This window comes from Eretmochelys imbricata, chromosome 10, assembly GCF_965152235.1.
Source record: "Eretmochelys imbricata isolate rEreImb1 chromosome 10, rEreImb1.hap1, whole genome shotgun sequence".
NCBI classification, from domain to species: Eukaryota; Metazoa; Chordata; order Testudines; family Cheloniidae; genus Eretmochelys; species Eretmochelys imbricata.
Window position 1 is genome coordinate 1953710 of NC_135581.1, and position 11705 is coordinate 1965414.

Genomic DNA, 11705 nt, shown 5'->3' on the forward strand with positions numbered 1-11705 from the left:
CTAGATACCTTGTGACATTTGTAGTAATAAGCCAGGAGCTGGGGCATCCGATCAATTTCTGTGAAGACTTTCACAAACACTTTTGCCTGGTCTAAATACAACAACACAGAACATTAGTTAACAGGTCACCCTCCTAACTTGTGTGACAGAGGTACTGCCCTGAGCAAAACAAGTCTTCTGGACTAAGCAGGAAAATCCACCCTCTTCAGTTTGGAGAAGAGCCTGGATACAGTGTGTATGGGATGTAGAACCACAATATGTCAAGAAAGTAACAAGACCTCCCTGTGTTCCTTTCCCTTCACTTAGGAGGGCAGGTGCCTCTGAATCCATGGCCACAGAAATTCCAGAGTGGGTAGAGTAAAGTGATGATGGAAGAGTTTTTAACTTCCCTTGGGAAAACATTTCTAACTCCAGACCCCCTGTAATAGTATTGAGTCCCCTAAAGACATGATGCTTTTTTCAGACAGAGCTAGTGCCCTCCAGACCAGAGAACATGTCAGTAGATCCAAACTGCACTCCTCAGTTTTGCCTTCCTCACCCCCCAGGTGCCAGGACCACAACCAGCTGTTTCTTCACCTTGACTAAATGACCCAGCTACCGCTTACTCACAACCTGAAAGTCTCCCTGCTCCCTTTGCATTACTGGAGCAGTGGGGAAGGCTTTGTCTACAAAACACACCTGGGTTCAGAGATGTTAGTAATGACGTATTTAGGAACTTGTTTCTGGTTTGCTGGCAGGGCACAAGTGGCTTCCTGTAAATCTGACACACAGCAAGTAACTAGGGTTGCTCTAGAGCAGTACAAGGGAGAGAACAGTGCCTCCCACCACCACCACCCCACCCCAGGGACACATTTGTTGTCCTAAAAAAAGAAAAGGAGGACTTGTGGCACCTTAGAGACTAACAAATTTATTTGAGCATAAGCTTTCATGAGCTACAGCTCACTTCATCGGATGAAATGAAGGATGCATCCGATGAAGTGAGCTGTAGCTCACGAAAGCTTATGCTCAGATAAATTGGTTCGTCTCTAAGGTGCCACAAGTCCTCCTTTTCTTTTTGCGAATACAGACTAACACGGCTGCTACTCTGAAGTTTGTTGTCCTGTGTTCCTATCTACAGGGTCAGATCTAAGCAAGAACTCAGAAGAACATGTGACATACTATCAACAGAAAGAAAAAGTGTGTTTGCCAGCTGCTCCGGAGGAAATATTAAAAGGAGAATAGACTCAGGGCTGCATTTATCGCAAAGTGAGCCAGAACATCTTGAATAACTAAGCGGAGCAATGGACCCATGTCCAGTACAGAAGCGCCACCTGCTGTCAGTTTCCTACCACAGCTACATGGCATACCTAAAGAACTCATCACAGTATCCTGCAACTTCTATGAGGCTCTCTCCTGGTAGGTGGGAGAAAACATTCTCAAACATCACTGTGTCCCCTGCATCTGCCTGCAAAAGGGCCATACAGCCCAAGAGCAGCAACAAGATAGACACACATACTGAGACAGATGGGTGCAGAACCTAAGGAAGCAGAGTCAGTGTGATAGACTGGAAGACCAGAAAGAGAGTGAAGGGAAATGAGAAGAGAAAAGCAAAGAGAGGAGTAAAGGAGGAAGAGTGTGAAAGAGAACACAAACATAAATCGTTCATATTAACCTTTTCCTTCCTCCCTCTGCTTGTCTCACTCACTGCATCTTGTCTTAAATTAGAAAATAAGCTCGTTGGGGCATGGACTGCCTCTAGGTGCTACTGAAATACTAATAAACTGTGTAATGGTAGGGAAAGGGAGCAAGGTCAGACCAAAAACCCAAAAATCCAGGGGTGGAAAGTAGGGTTGCAGGCTTTCGGAGCACCCAACACGTACTGGGCTGCAGGCTGCTGTCCCATCCATCTCTTTTTGTTTGGTTCAGCCAAGAAAGGGCACGTAACCCAGCCCCAGAGAGACCCAATGGATACACACCCAACCTCAGGCAGCATTTAGCTTTCTGGTGAGCAAACCCCAAAACACAAACAGAAACAGAGGGCAAAAGACAAGAAAGAAAAAAAGAACAGAGACAGAAATGAAGAAAGGACAAATTAAATAGGAGAGATGGTGGTAGGTGTACAAGGCTTGGTAGAATGGTGCTCCTGCTCCCTACCTTGCCCCACCTGCCAGTTCACTGCAAAGGCGGCTCCAACAACAGCTAGGAGGCTGAAAGCATGCTATTCAGAGCACCATGCCTCACTCTCCTGATGAAGGCAGCACCAACATATAAATACATCTACGCTGAAGACAAGGGAAACAGAGCCGTACTGACCTACGGACTGAGCATTGAAGGTGGCCACAATCTGGGGGCTGGCCATGGCCTCTAACCGGTTCTTCAGAGCCTCTAGGTGAACACATTTCTCAGAGTAGTCCGGAGTGTCCACAAGCATCGCCAGGCTGTTCTGCATACCTGTTAACTTGGCAGAGATCACAGACACATCCTGCGACCAAAGGAAGTTAGGGGTTTGTTAACACAATATCAAAAATGCCAAGTCCTAAGATCCACAGTGACATCTGGGAAGCACAGGCATATTTCCTTTTGAAAAGTGATCTGAAAGGACTCTTATTTAAATTTTGTTTCTTTATAATTGACAGTTTTCATGCCTTTGTCTTTTTCAAGCAGGTACCTACTTGTGTTTTAAAAGTTTCCTCAATATCTGCACTCAGTGTGCTCCACTTGTCTGCTTCCTGGAGGGACTCAGCAGCCAGCTGCATTCTGGATTTCACTCGATCAAGTTCCACCAGAACCTGAAAGAGAGATGAAACTGCTGCCCATCAGAATTGGGGACAAATGTGCAAGTTGCTTCACTTGGTGGGGAGTAAGGTGGGATGGGGAGGAGAGGGTTATTTCTGTTATATTTGCATTTAAGAAACTGGGTGATAACAATTTCAGGAGGAAGTTGGCTAAAATCAATTTTAGGGGTTTACACAGAAGTGGATAATCTCTCCAAAGAGCTGACGAAATTTAAATCAATTTTAAAGTTGAACCAGCTGATGAGCATCATCAGTAGAAATTTGAGTACATAATGAGGAATGTTGCTTTTATTCAGGGTCAACACCCAACTCTAAACAATAATATGGCTATGTGATCCGAGGGGAAGGGGGCTGGGCTCTGATGACAGCCAAAGCTGCAGGAACAACTTGCAAAACAGTTCACCAAAGATCTGCAGTACTGTGGGTAAACCATCAACCCCTCTGCTTGAGCAGCTCACTCCTGAAATTTCACAAGAAAACAAACACACCTATAAACTGGTTTGGATTCGGGATTCAATATAATCAGCGTCTATTTTGTCTGGAAAATGCAAAGCAACTCTATAGCATAGTATTAACACAACACCACCACCAATAAGCTCACACAATCAAGGCTTTTGCATCTTGCTGCCGGTCATGAAAGCTGGATCACTCACATGAGGAGAGTTATCAGCTCTTGACAGGTCTGATCAGAGCTAGCTCTAGTCTGGGTTGTGAACATCTATGCCTTGGTGGTGAGGTGGGGGTACTGCACAAGCTTTTTACTTCTGAGCACACAATGCATGGCTGAGTTAACAAGGAAAATGCTTTTGGGGATGTCAACCTAGTCTCCCATCTGTCCACACACAAAACCACCATACAGCATCATTCTCTGCTTAAAAGAGGCTTTGGACTCTAATATCAGGGGTGCTGCAGCCCAGAACCAAGGTACAATCTGTAGGGAAGTTTGCATTGTGCCTGCTCATGCTACGTCCTGCTCTAGACACTTCTATTAGTTCTTCAATTCAATAAGTGCGATCATTCATTCACAATAAGGAAAGTCAGCGTCTCCAGAACTTTTTACTTCCTCACAAAAGTACCAGAAATCTGAAGCAGCCCACAGGGTATCAAATTGCTGAACCCTAGTACAATCAGACTGTAGTTCAGAGAAGCTACCAGACTGTAGGAGTTTTCAGTGACTGTTCTGCTTGAAAAAAGCATAGAGATTCCTTGCATCTAGGATCTCATAGCCTCAGAACTTGCTGAAGTGTAACAGGATCACAGTAGCAATTTTAAAAGGACACAACATCAGAGCAGGAAATCAGGCTCCCTTACCTGTCAGCATCTACCAGAGCTCAAGCTGCTGCAGAGAGCTAACAGAGCCGCCCTGGAATTGCACAAACCGAAACAGACAGTCTTCAAGTTCACTCAACATCAGTAACTTTGGCAGCTACAGCAAATCTGGAAATCAGGGTCAAATATTTAGTGATGAGAGAAGTTACCTGCATTGACTGAGCTGTGTCCTCTTCAAATTTCTTGATGTCCTCCTTAACAAGGACCATTTGTTCCTTCAGGAAAGTTGCCTCCTGTTTCAAGGCTTCCACATCCCGCAGGACTCTGGGCATGTTCTGGAGCGCCTGGTGGCTTGTTTCTGCAGAAACAAATAGCAATGGAACGACAAGGGACTCGACCCTCACACAGAAGAAGAAACTTAGCAAGGAGCATGGTGTCCAACAAGTCTTCATTGCTGCATTCAAGCTACAGCAGAACCTCAGAGTTACAAACACCTCGGAAATGGAGGCTCTTCATAACTCTGAAATGTTCAGAACTCAGAACAAAGCGTTAGGGTTGTTCTTTCAAAAGTTTACAACTGAACATTGACTTAATACAGCTTTCAAACTTTCCTATGCAGAAGAAAAAAGCTGCTTTCCTTTTTTGTTTTTTACAAGTTTACATTTAACACAGCACTGTACTGGCTTTTGGTTGGGGTTTTTTGGGGGGGGGGATGGTGGGAGGGTGTCTCTGCTGCTGCTTGATTGCATACTTCTGGTTCCAAATGAAGTTTGTGGTGGACTGGTCAGTTCATAACTCTGAGGTTCTACTGTATATTTAATAAGATCTTCCAGATCTGAAATAGCAGGGCATGCTGCATATTAGGGACAATCCTCCAAGAGTTTGGCAAGTGCCTATCACCACATATAAATGTGAGAGAACTGGAGGTCCTGGTGATGTCAAGGAATTATGACATGATTGGAATAACAGAGACTTGGTGGGATAACTCACATGACTGGAGTACTGTCATGGATAGTTATAAACTGTTCAGGAAGGACAGGCAGGGCAGGAAAGGTGGGGGAGTAGCACTGTATGTAAGGGAGCAGTATGACTGCTCAGAGCTCCGGTACGAAACTGCAGAAAAACCTGAGTGTCTCTGGATTAAGTTTAGAAGTGTGAGCAACAAGAGTGATGTAGTGGTGGGAGTCTGCTATAGACCACCGGACCAGGGGGATGAGGTGGATGAGGCTTTCTTCCGGCAACTCGCAGAAGCTACTAGATCGCACGCCCTGGTTCTCATGGGTGACTTTAATTTTCCTGATATCTGCTGGGAGAGCAATACAGCAGTGCATAGACAATCCAGGAAGTTGTTGGAAAGCGTAGGGGACAATTTTGTGGTGCAAGTGCTAGAGGAGCCAACTAGGGGGGGGGAGCTTTTCTTGACCTGCTGCTCACAAACCGGGAAGAATTAGTGGGGGAAGCAAAACTGGATGGGAATCTGGGAGGCAGTGACCAGGAGTTGGTTGAGTTCAGGATCCTGACACAGGGAAGTAAAGTAAGCAGCAGGATACGGACCCTGGACTTGAGGAAAGCAGACTTCGACTCCCTCAGGGAACAGATGGGTAGGATCCCCTGGGGCACTAACATGAAGGGGAAAGGAGTCCAGGAGAGCTGGCTGTATTTCAAGGAATCCCTGTTGAGGTTACAGGGACAAACCATCCCGATGAGTCGAAAGAATAGTAAATATGGCAGGCGACCAGCTTGGCTTAATGGTGAAATCCTAGCGGATCTTAAACATAAAAAAGAAGCTTACAAGAAGTGGAAGGTTGGACATATGACCAGGGAAGAGTATAAAAATATTGCTTGGGCATGTAGGAATGAAATCAAGAGGGCCAAATCGCACCTGGAGCTGCAGCTAGCAAGAGATGTCAAGAGTAACAAGAAGGGTTTCTTCAGGTATGTTGGCAACAAGAAGAAAGCCCAGGAAAGCGTGGGCCCCTTAATGAATGAGGGAGGCAACCTAGTGACAGAGGATGTGGAAAAAGCTAATGTATTCAATGCTTTTTTTGCCTCTGTCTTCACTAACAAGGTCAGCTCCCAGACTGCTGCGCTGGGCATCACAACATGGGGAGTAGATGGCCAGCCCTCTGTGGAGAAAGAGGTGGTTAGGGACTATTTAGAAAAGCTGGACGTGCACAAGTCCATGGGGCCGGACGAGTTGCATCCGAGAGTGCTAAAGGAATTGGCGGCTGTGATTGCAGAGCCATTGCCCATTATCTTTGAAAACTCGTGGCGAATGGGGGAAGTCCCGGATGACTGGAAAAAGGCTAATGTAGTGCCCAACTTTAAAAAAGGGAAGAAGGAGGATCTTGGGAACTACAGGCCAGTCAGCCTCACCTCAGTCCCCGGAAAAATCATGGAGCAGGTCCTCAAAGAATCAATCCTGAAGCACTTACATGAGAGGAAAGTGATCAGGAACAGTCAGCATGGATTCACCAAGGGAAGGTCATGCCTGACTAATCTAATCGCCTTCTATGATGAGATTACTGGTTCTGTGGATGAAGGGAAAGCAGTGGATGTATTGTTTCTTGACTTTAGCAAAACTTTTGACACGGTCTCCCACAATATTCTTGTCAGCAAGTTAAAGAAGTATGGGCTGGATGAATGCACTATAAGGTGGGTAGAAAGTTGGCTAGATTGTCGGGCTCAACGGGTAGTGATCAATGGCTCCATGTCTAGTTGGCAGCCGGTGTCAAGTGGAGTGCCCCAGGGGTCAGTCCTGGGGCCGGTTTTGTTCAATATCTTCATAAATGATCTGGAGGATGGTGTGGATTGCACTCTCAACAAATTTGCGGATGATACTAAACTAGGAGGAGTGGTAGATGCGCTGGAGGGCAGGGATAGGATACAGAGGGACCTAGACAAATTGGAGGATTGGGCCAAAAGAAATCTGATGAGGTTCAATAAGGATAAGTGCAGGGTCCTGCACTTAGGACGGAAGAACCCAATGCACAGCTACAGACTAGGGACCGAATGGCTAGGCAGCAGTTCTGCGGAAAAGGACCTAGGGGTGACAGTGGACGAGAAGCTGGATATGAGTCAGCAGTGTGCCCTTGTTGCCAAGAAGGCCAATGGCATTTTGGGATGTATAAGTAGGGGCAGAACGAGCAGATCGAGGGACTTGATCGTTCCCCTCTATTCAACATTGGTGAGGCCTCAGCTGGTGTACTGTGTCCAGTTTTGGGCCCCACACTACAAGAAGGATGTGGATAAATTGGAGAGAATCCAGCGAAGGGCAACAAAAATTATTAGGGGTCTGGAACACATAACTTATGAGGAGAGGCTGAGGGAACTGGGATTGTTTAGTCTGCAGAAGAGAAGAATGAGGGGGGATTTGATAGCTGTTTTCAACTACCTGAGAGGTGGTTCCAGAGAGGATGGTTCTAGACTATTCTCAGTGGTAGAAGAGGACAGGACAAGGAGTAATGGTCTCAAGTTGCAGTGGGGGAGGTTTAGGTTGGATATTAGGAAAAACTTTTTCACTAGGAGGGTGGTGAAACACTGGAATGGGTTACCTAGGGAGGTGGTGGAATCTCCTTCCTTAGAAGTTTTTAAGGTCAGGCTTGACAAAGCCCTGGCTGGGATGATTTAATTGGGGATTGGTCCTGCTTTGAGCAGGGGGTTGGACTAGATGACCTCCTGAGGTCCCTTCCAACCCTGATATTCTATGATTCTATGAAATAATACTAAGGACATAGCATGTAAAGCAATGCTGGTGGGGGGATTGGTAGGAGAGCAGAAGAGAGAAGAACAACTGGGCTGGAATACCAGAAGATGCTGCAGGTCAGGACAGAAATGAGCGGGAAAAAGTTCTCTCATTCTGCAAGAGTTTTCAAAACTTCAATTTTTTATCCTTTTCCAAATCAAGCACAAAAAGTCAAAATCCTCAAACTAATAATCTAAAAAAAACCCAACACACACAAAAATGGGTCAGGTCAATCAAAACATTTCATTTCAATATTGACTTTTTTTTTTAAAGAAAAACTTCTTTTTAGTATAAATTAACATTTTAAAATGAAAAGTTGTTTCAAATTTAAAAACAAAACTTTTTGGTTTCAAAAATATCAAAATGGAATGTTTCAACAATTTCAAAAGATAATTTACAATTTTTCAAATTGGGAGATTTGTCAAAACCGACCCCGTCTCACAAGCAATTGTGGGTTCCATGAATCAATGTTTTTTGAGAGAGAAAAATGGTGGGAAAATTGCCAACCAGTTCGACTCAGCACTGGGTGCCTGCTGGCAGTGCTCCAGGAGGAAGCTTGCAAAGCAGGTGCCGGTGTACTGTATTAAACTGCTCCGCAGGAATGTGCTACTGGTAGCAGTTACTGATACGTGATGGATTGTAGGAAACTGCTATTGTAGTAAGCTGCTACCTGATGTAGCAAATGCCTACGGGTAGCAGTTACTTGCACCACAGTATACGTGCAATTCCACGTGTAGCAATGTCAGCGCAGCGCAGCGCGGACATCCCAGTGTGACGTTCTGGTTTTTTGCACGCTCCGTACACTGCAAGTAGCACATTACCACGGAGAGCACTTTGCTGCACTACACCGGGACCAGCCCTGGCTGCAGCGAGCACCATCCCCTGCCCACACGGTCACAACATCCGCTCCCAAGCGCACGGAGACACAAGGCGGCACCTTCCACGGCATTGTTGACCTCCTGGATGAAGAGCTGTAACTTCATCACCAAGGTCGCTGCGTGGGCGTCCACTTTGCCAGGGGCATCCTGCTGCTGCACGGCCCGGAAGGCTCCGTTCACCCAGCGCTTCACCTCGAAGTCATCAGCCAGGAACTTGGAGAAATCCATCCCGGGCGCCAGGGCCGCTCCGCCACCAAGCTCAGAGCCGGGCTCCTACCCGCGGGCGGGCGGGACGGGGGCAGCGCTCAGCGGGGCTGGTCGCAACCTCGGGGGCCCCCTCTTCTCGCCAGCCCCCGCTCCGTCCGGGGCCAGCGCCGCACAACAGGCTGCCCCCCCCCGCGGCCCCCTGGTCTCACCGCCCCCCCCTCCCTCGGCCCGAGCCCCGCGACCCCCTGGTCTCGCCCAGCCCGAGCCCCGCGACCCCCTGGTCTCGTTGCCCCCCCGTTCCCCCAACAGCCCCCCGCTCTCGCCGGACCCCCCTCCCCCAACAGCCCCCAGGTCTCGCCACACCCCCGCCCCTCCCCCAGCGGCCCCCTGGTCTCGCCGCCCCCCCACCCCTCCCCGCCCCTCCCCCAGCGGCCCCCTGGTCTCGCCGCCCCCCCCCCCAGCGGCCCCCTGGTCTCGCCGCCCCCCCCTCCCCTCCCCCAGCGGCCCCCTGGTCTCGCCACCCCCCCTCCCCCGGCCCGAGCCCCGCGACCCCTGGTCTCGCCGCCCCCCTCCCCCAACGGCCCCCTGGTCTCGCCGCCCCCTCCCGAGCCCCGCGCTGCCCCGCCTGGGCCGGCTAACTGGGAGGGGGCGCTGGAGTCACGGCGGCGCGGCGCGGCCCCACCCGGGACAGACGCCCCCGGCCCACGCAAGGCCCCGAGGGGCAGGAGGCCGGCTCTGAGGGAGGGGACGCCCCAGACTCACCGTCTCCCCAGGCGGCGGCGGCCATCTTGGTTGGGTCATGAACAACGCAGGGCGCAGAGGTTGCCGGGAAACGCCAGGTGCCGGTCCCCGCCGGCCACCGTACCCAGCGGCCCTGCGATCGGCCCCGCCCGGCCACCGTCGCGGCCCAGCGCCGGGGCCCGCCCCCGGCTCAGCAACCAGCGCTGGCGGCGCAGCGGGGGCCGGGGCCGGGGCCGGGGCCGGCTCCGCCGCGCCCATTGGCCAGGGGCCAGGACCAATGGGAGCTGTAGGGGCGGAGCCAGCGGGCGCCGGGTGCGGCGCGAGGCGCCTCCCTGGCGGGCCAGGCGCCGCGGGGCTGCAGGGACCTGGGGGCTGCTTCCTGGGAGCCATGGCAACCGCCCCCCCACCCCCAAACTCCCCTCCCGGAGCCCCCGCCCCTGCCCCCAGCACCCCCTCCCCACCCAGAGTGCAACCACCCCCCGCACCCCCAAACTCCCCTCCCGGAGCCCCCGCCCCCCCCACCCACCCCCAAACTCCCCTCCCGGAGCCCCTGCCCCCAGCACCCCCTCCCCCACCCAGAGTGCCACCGCCCCCCGCACCCCTAAACTCCCCTCCTGGAGCCCCCGCCCCCAGCGCCCCCCCCACCCACCCCCAAACTCCCCTCCCGGAGCCCCCGCCCCTGCCCCCAGCACCCCCTCCCCACCCAGAGTGCCACCGCCCCCCCGCACCCCCAAACTCCCCTCCCGGAGCCCCCGCCGTCCCCCCCACCCCTAAACTCCCCTCCTGGAGCCCCCGCCCCCAGCGCCCCCCCCACCCACCCCCAAACTCCCCTCCCGGAGCCCCCGCCCCTGCCCCCAGCACCCCCTCCCCACCCAGAGTGCAACCACCCCCCGCACCCCAAACTCCCCTCCCGGAGCCCCCGCCGTCCCCCCCACCCCTAAACTCCCCTCCTGGAGCCCCCGCCCACAGCGCCCCCCCCACCCACCCCCAAACTCCCCTCCCGGAGCCCCCGCCGTCCCCCCCACCCCTAAACTCCCCTCCTGGAGCCCCTGCCCCCAGCGCCCCCCCCACCCACCCCCAAACTCCCCTCCCGGAGCCCCCGCCCCTGCCCCCAGCACCCCCTCCCCACCCAGAGTGCCACCGCCCCCCGCACCCCTAAACTCCCCTCCTGGAGCCCCCAGCGCCCCCCCCACCCACCCCCAAACTCCCCTCCCGGAGCCCCCGCCCCTGCCCCCAGCACCCCCTCCCCACCCAGAGTGCCACCGCCCCCCCGCACCCCCAAACTCCCCTCCCGGAGCCCCCGCCGTCCCCCCCACCCCTAAACTCCCCTCCTGGAGCCCCCGCCCCCAGCGCCCCCCCCACCCACCCCCAAACTCCCCTCCCGGAGCCCCCGCCCCTGCCCCCAGCACCCCCTCCCCACCCAGAGTGCAACCACCCCCCGCACCCCAAACTCCCCTCCCGGAGCCCCCGCCGTCCCCCCCACCCCTAAACTCCCCTCCTGGAGCCCCTGCCCCCAGCGCCCCCCCCCACCCATCCCCAAACTCCCCTCCCGGAGCCCCTGCCCCTGCCCCCAGCACCCCCTCCCCACCCAGAGTGCAACCACCCCCCGCACCCCCAAACTCCCCTCCCGGAGCCCCCGCCGTCCCCCCCACCCCTAAACTCCCCTCCTGGAGCCCCTGCCCCCAGCGCCCCCGCCCCCACCCCCAAACTCCCCTCCCGGAGCCCCTGCCCCTGCCCCCAGCACCCCCTCCCCACCCAGAGTGCAACCACCCCCCGCACCCCAAACTCCCCTCCCGGAGCCCCCGCCGTCCCCCCCACCCCTAAACTCCCCTCCTGGAGCCCCTGCCCCCAGCGCCCCCCCCCACCCATCCCCAAACTCCCCTCCCGGAGCCCCTGCCCCTGCCCCCAGCACCCCCTCCCCACCCAGAGTGCAACCACCCCCCGCACCCCCAAACTCCCCTCCCGGAGCCCCCGCCGTCCCCCCCACCCCTAAACTCCCCTCCTGGAGCCCCTGCCCCCAGCGCCCCCCCCCCCACCCCCAAACTCCCCTCCCGGAGCCCCTGCCCCTGCCCCCAGCACCCCCTCCCCACC

The 11705-nt window shown here is 53.8% G+C and overlaps 1 protein-coding gene across 4 annotated transcripts in view; it reads right to left on the minus strand.

Annotated features, from left to right (window-relative positions):
• The window catches only part of COG7 (component of oligomeric golgi complex 7), a 31808-nt gene extending 22058 nt beyond the window's left edge, over positions 1 to 9750 (minus strand). For 3 of the 4 annotated variants that reach the window (XM_077829294.1, XM_077829295.1, XM_077829296.1), the window contains exons 1-6: positions 9636 to 9750; positions 8726 to 8939; positions 4253 to 4401; positions 2652 to 2768; positions 2293 to 2461; positions 9 to 91 (exon numbers count right to left, since the gene is read on the minus strand). In XM_077829294.1, coding sequence (XP_077685420.1) covers positions 9 to 91; positions 2293 to 2461; positions 2652 to 2768; positions 4253 to 4401; positions 8726 to 8939; positions 9636 to 9674 — 771 coding nt within the window. In that variant the 5' untranslated portion in view covers positions 9675 to 9750. Of the gene's footprint in view, positions 1 to 8; positions 92 to 2292; positions 2462 to 2651; positions 2786 to 4252; positions 4402 to 8725; positions 8940 to 9635 lie in introns of those variants that run through there. The other variant, XM_077829297.1, reaches the window with a different exon arrangement.
• Positions 9751 to 11705: the final 1955 nt, after the last annotated feature.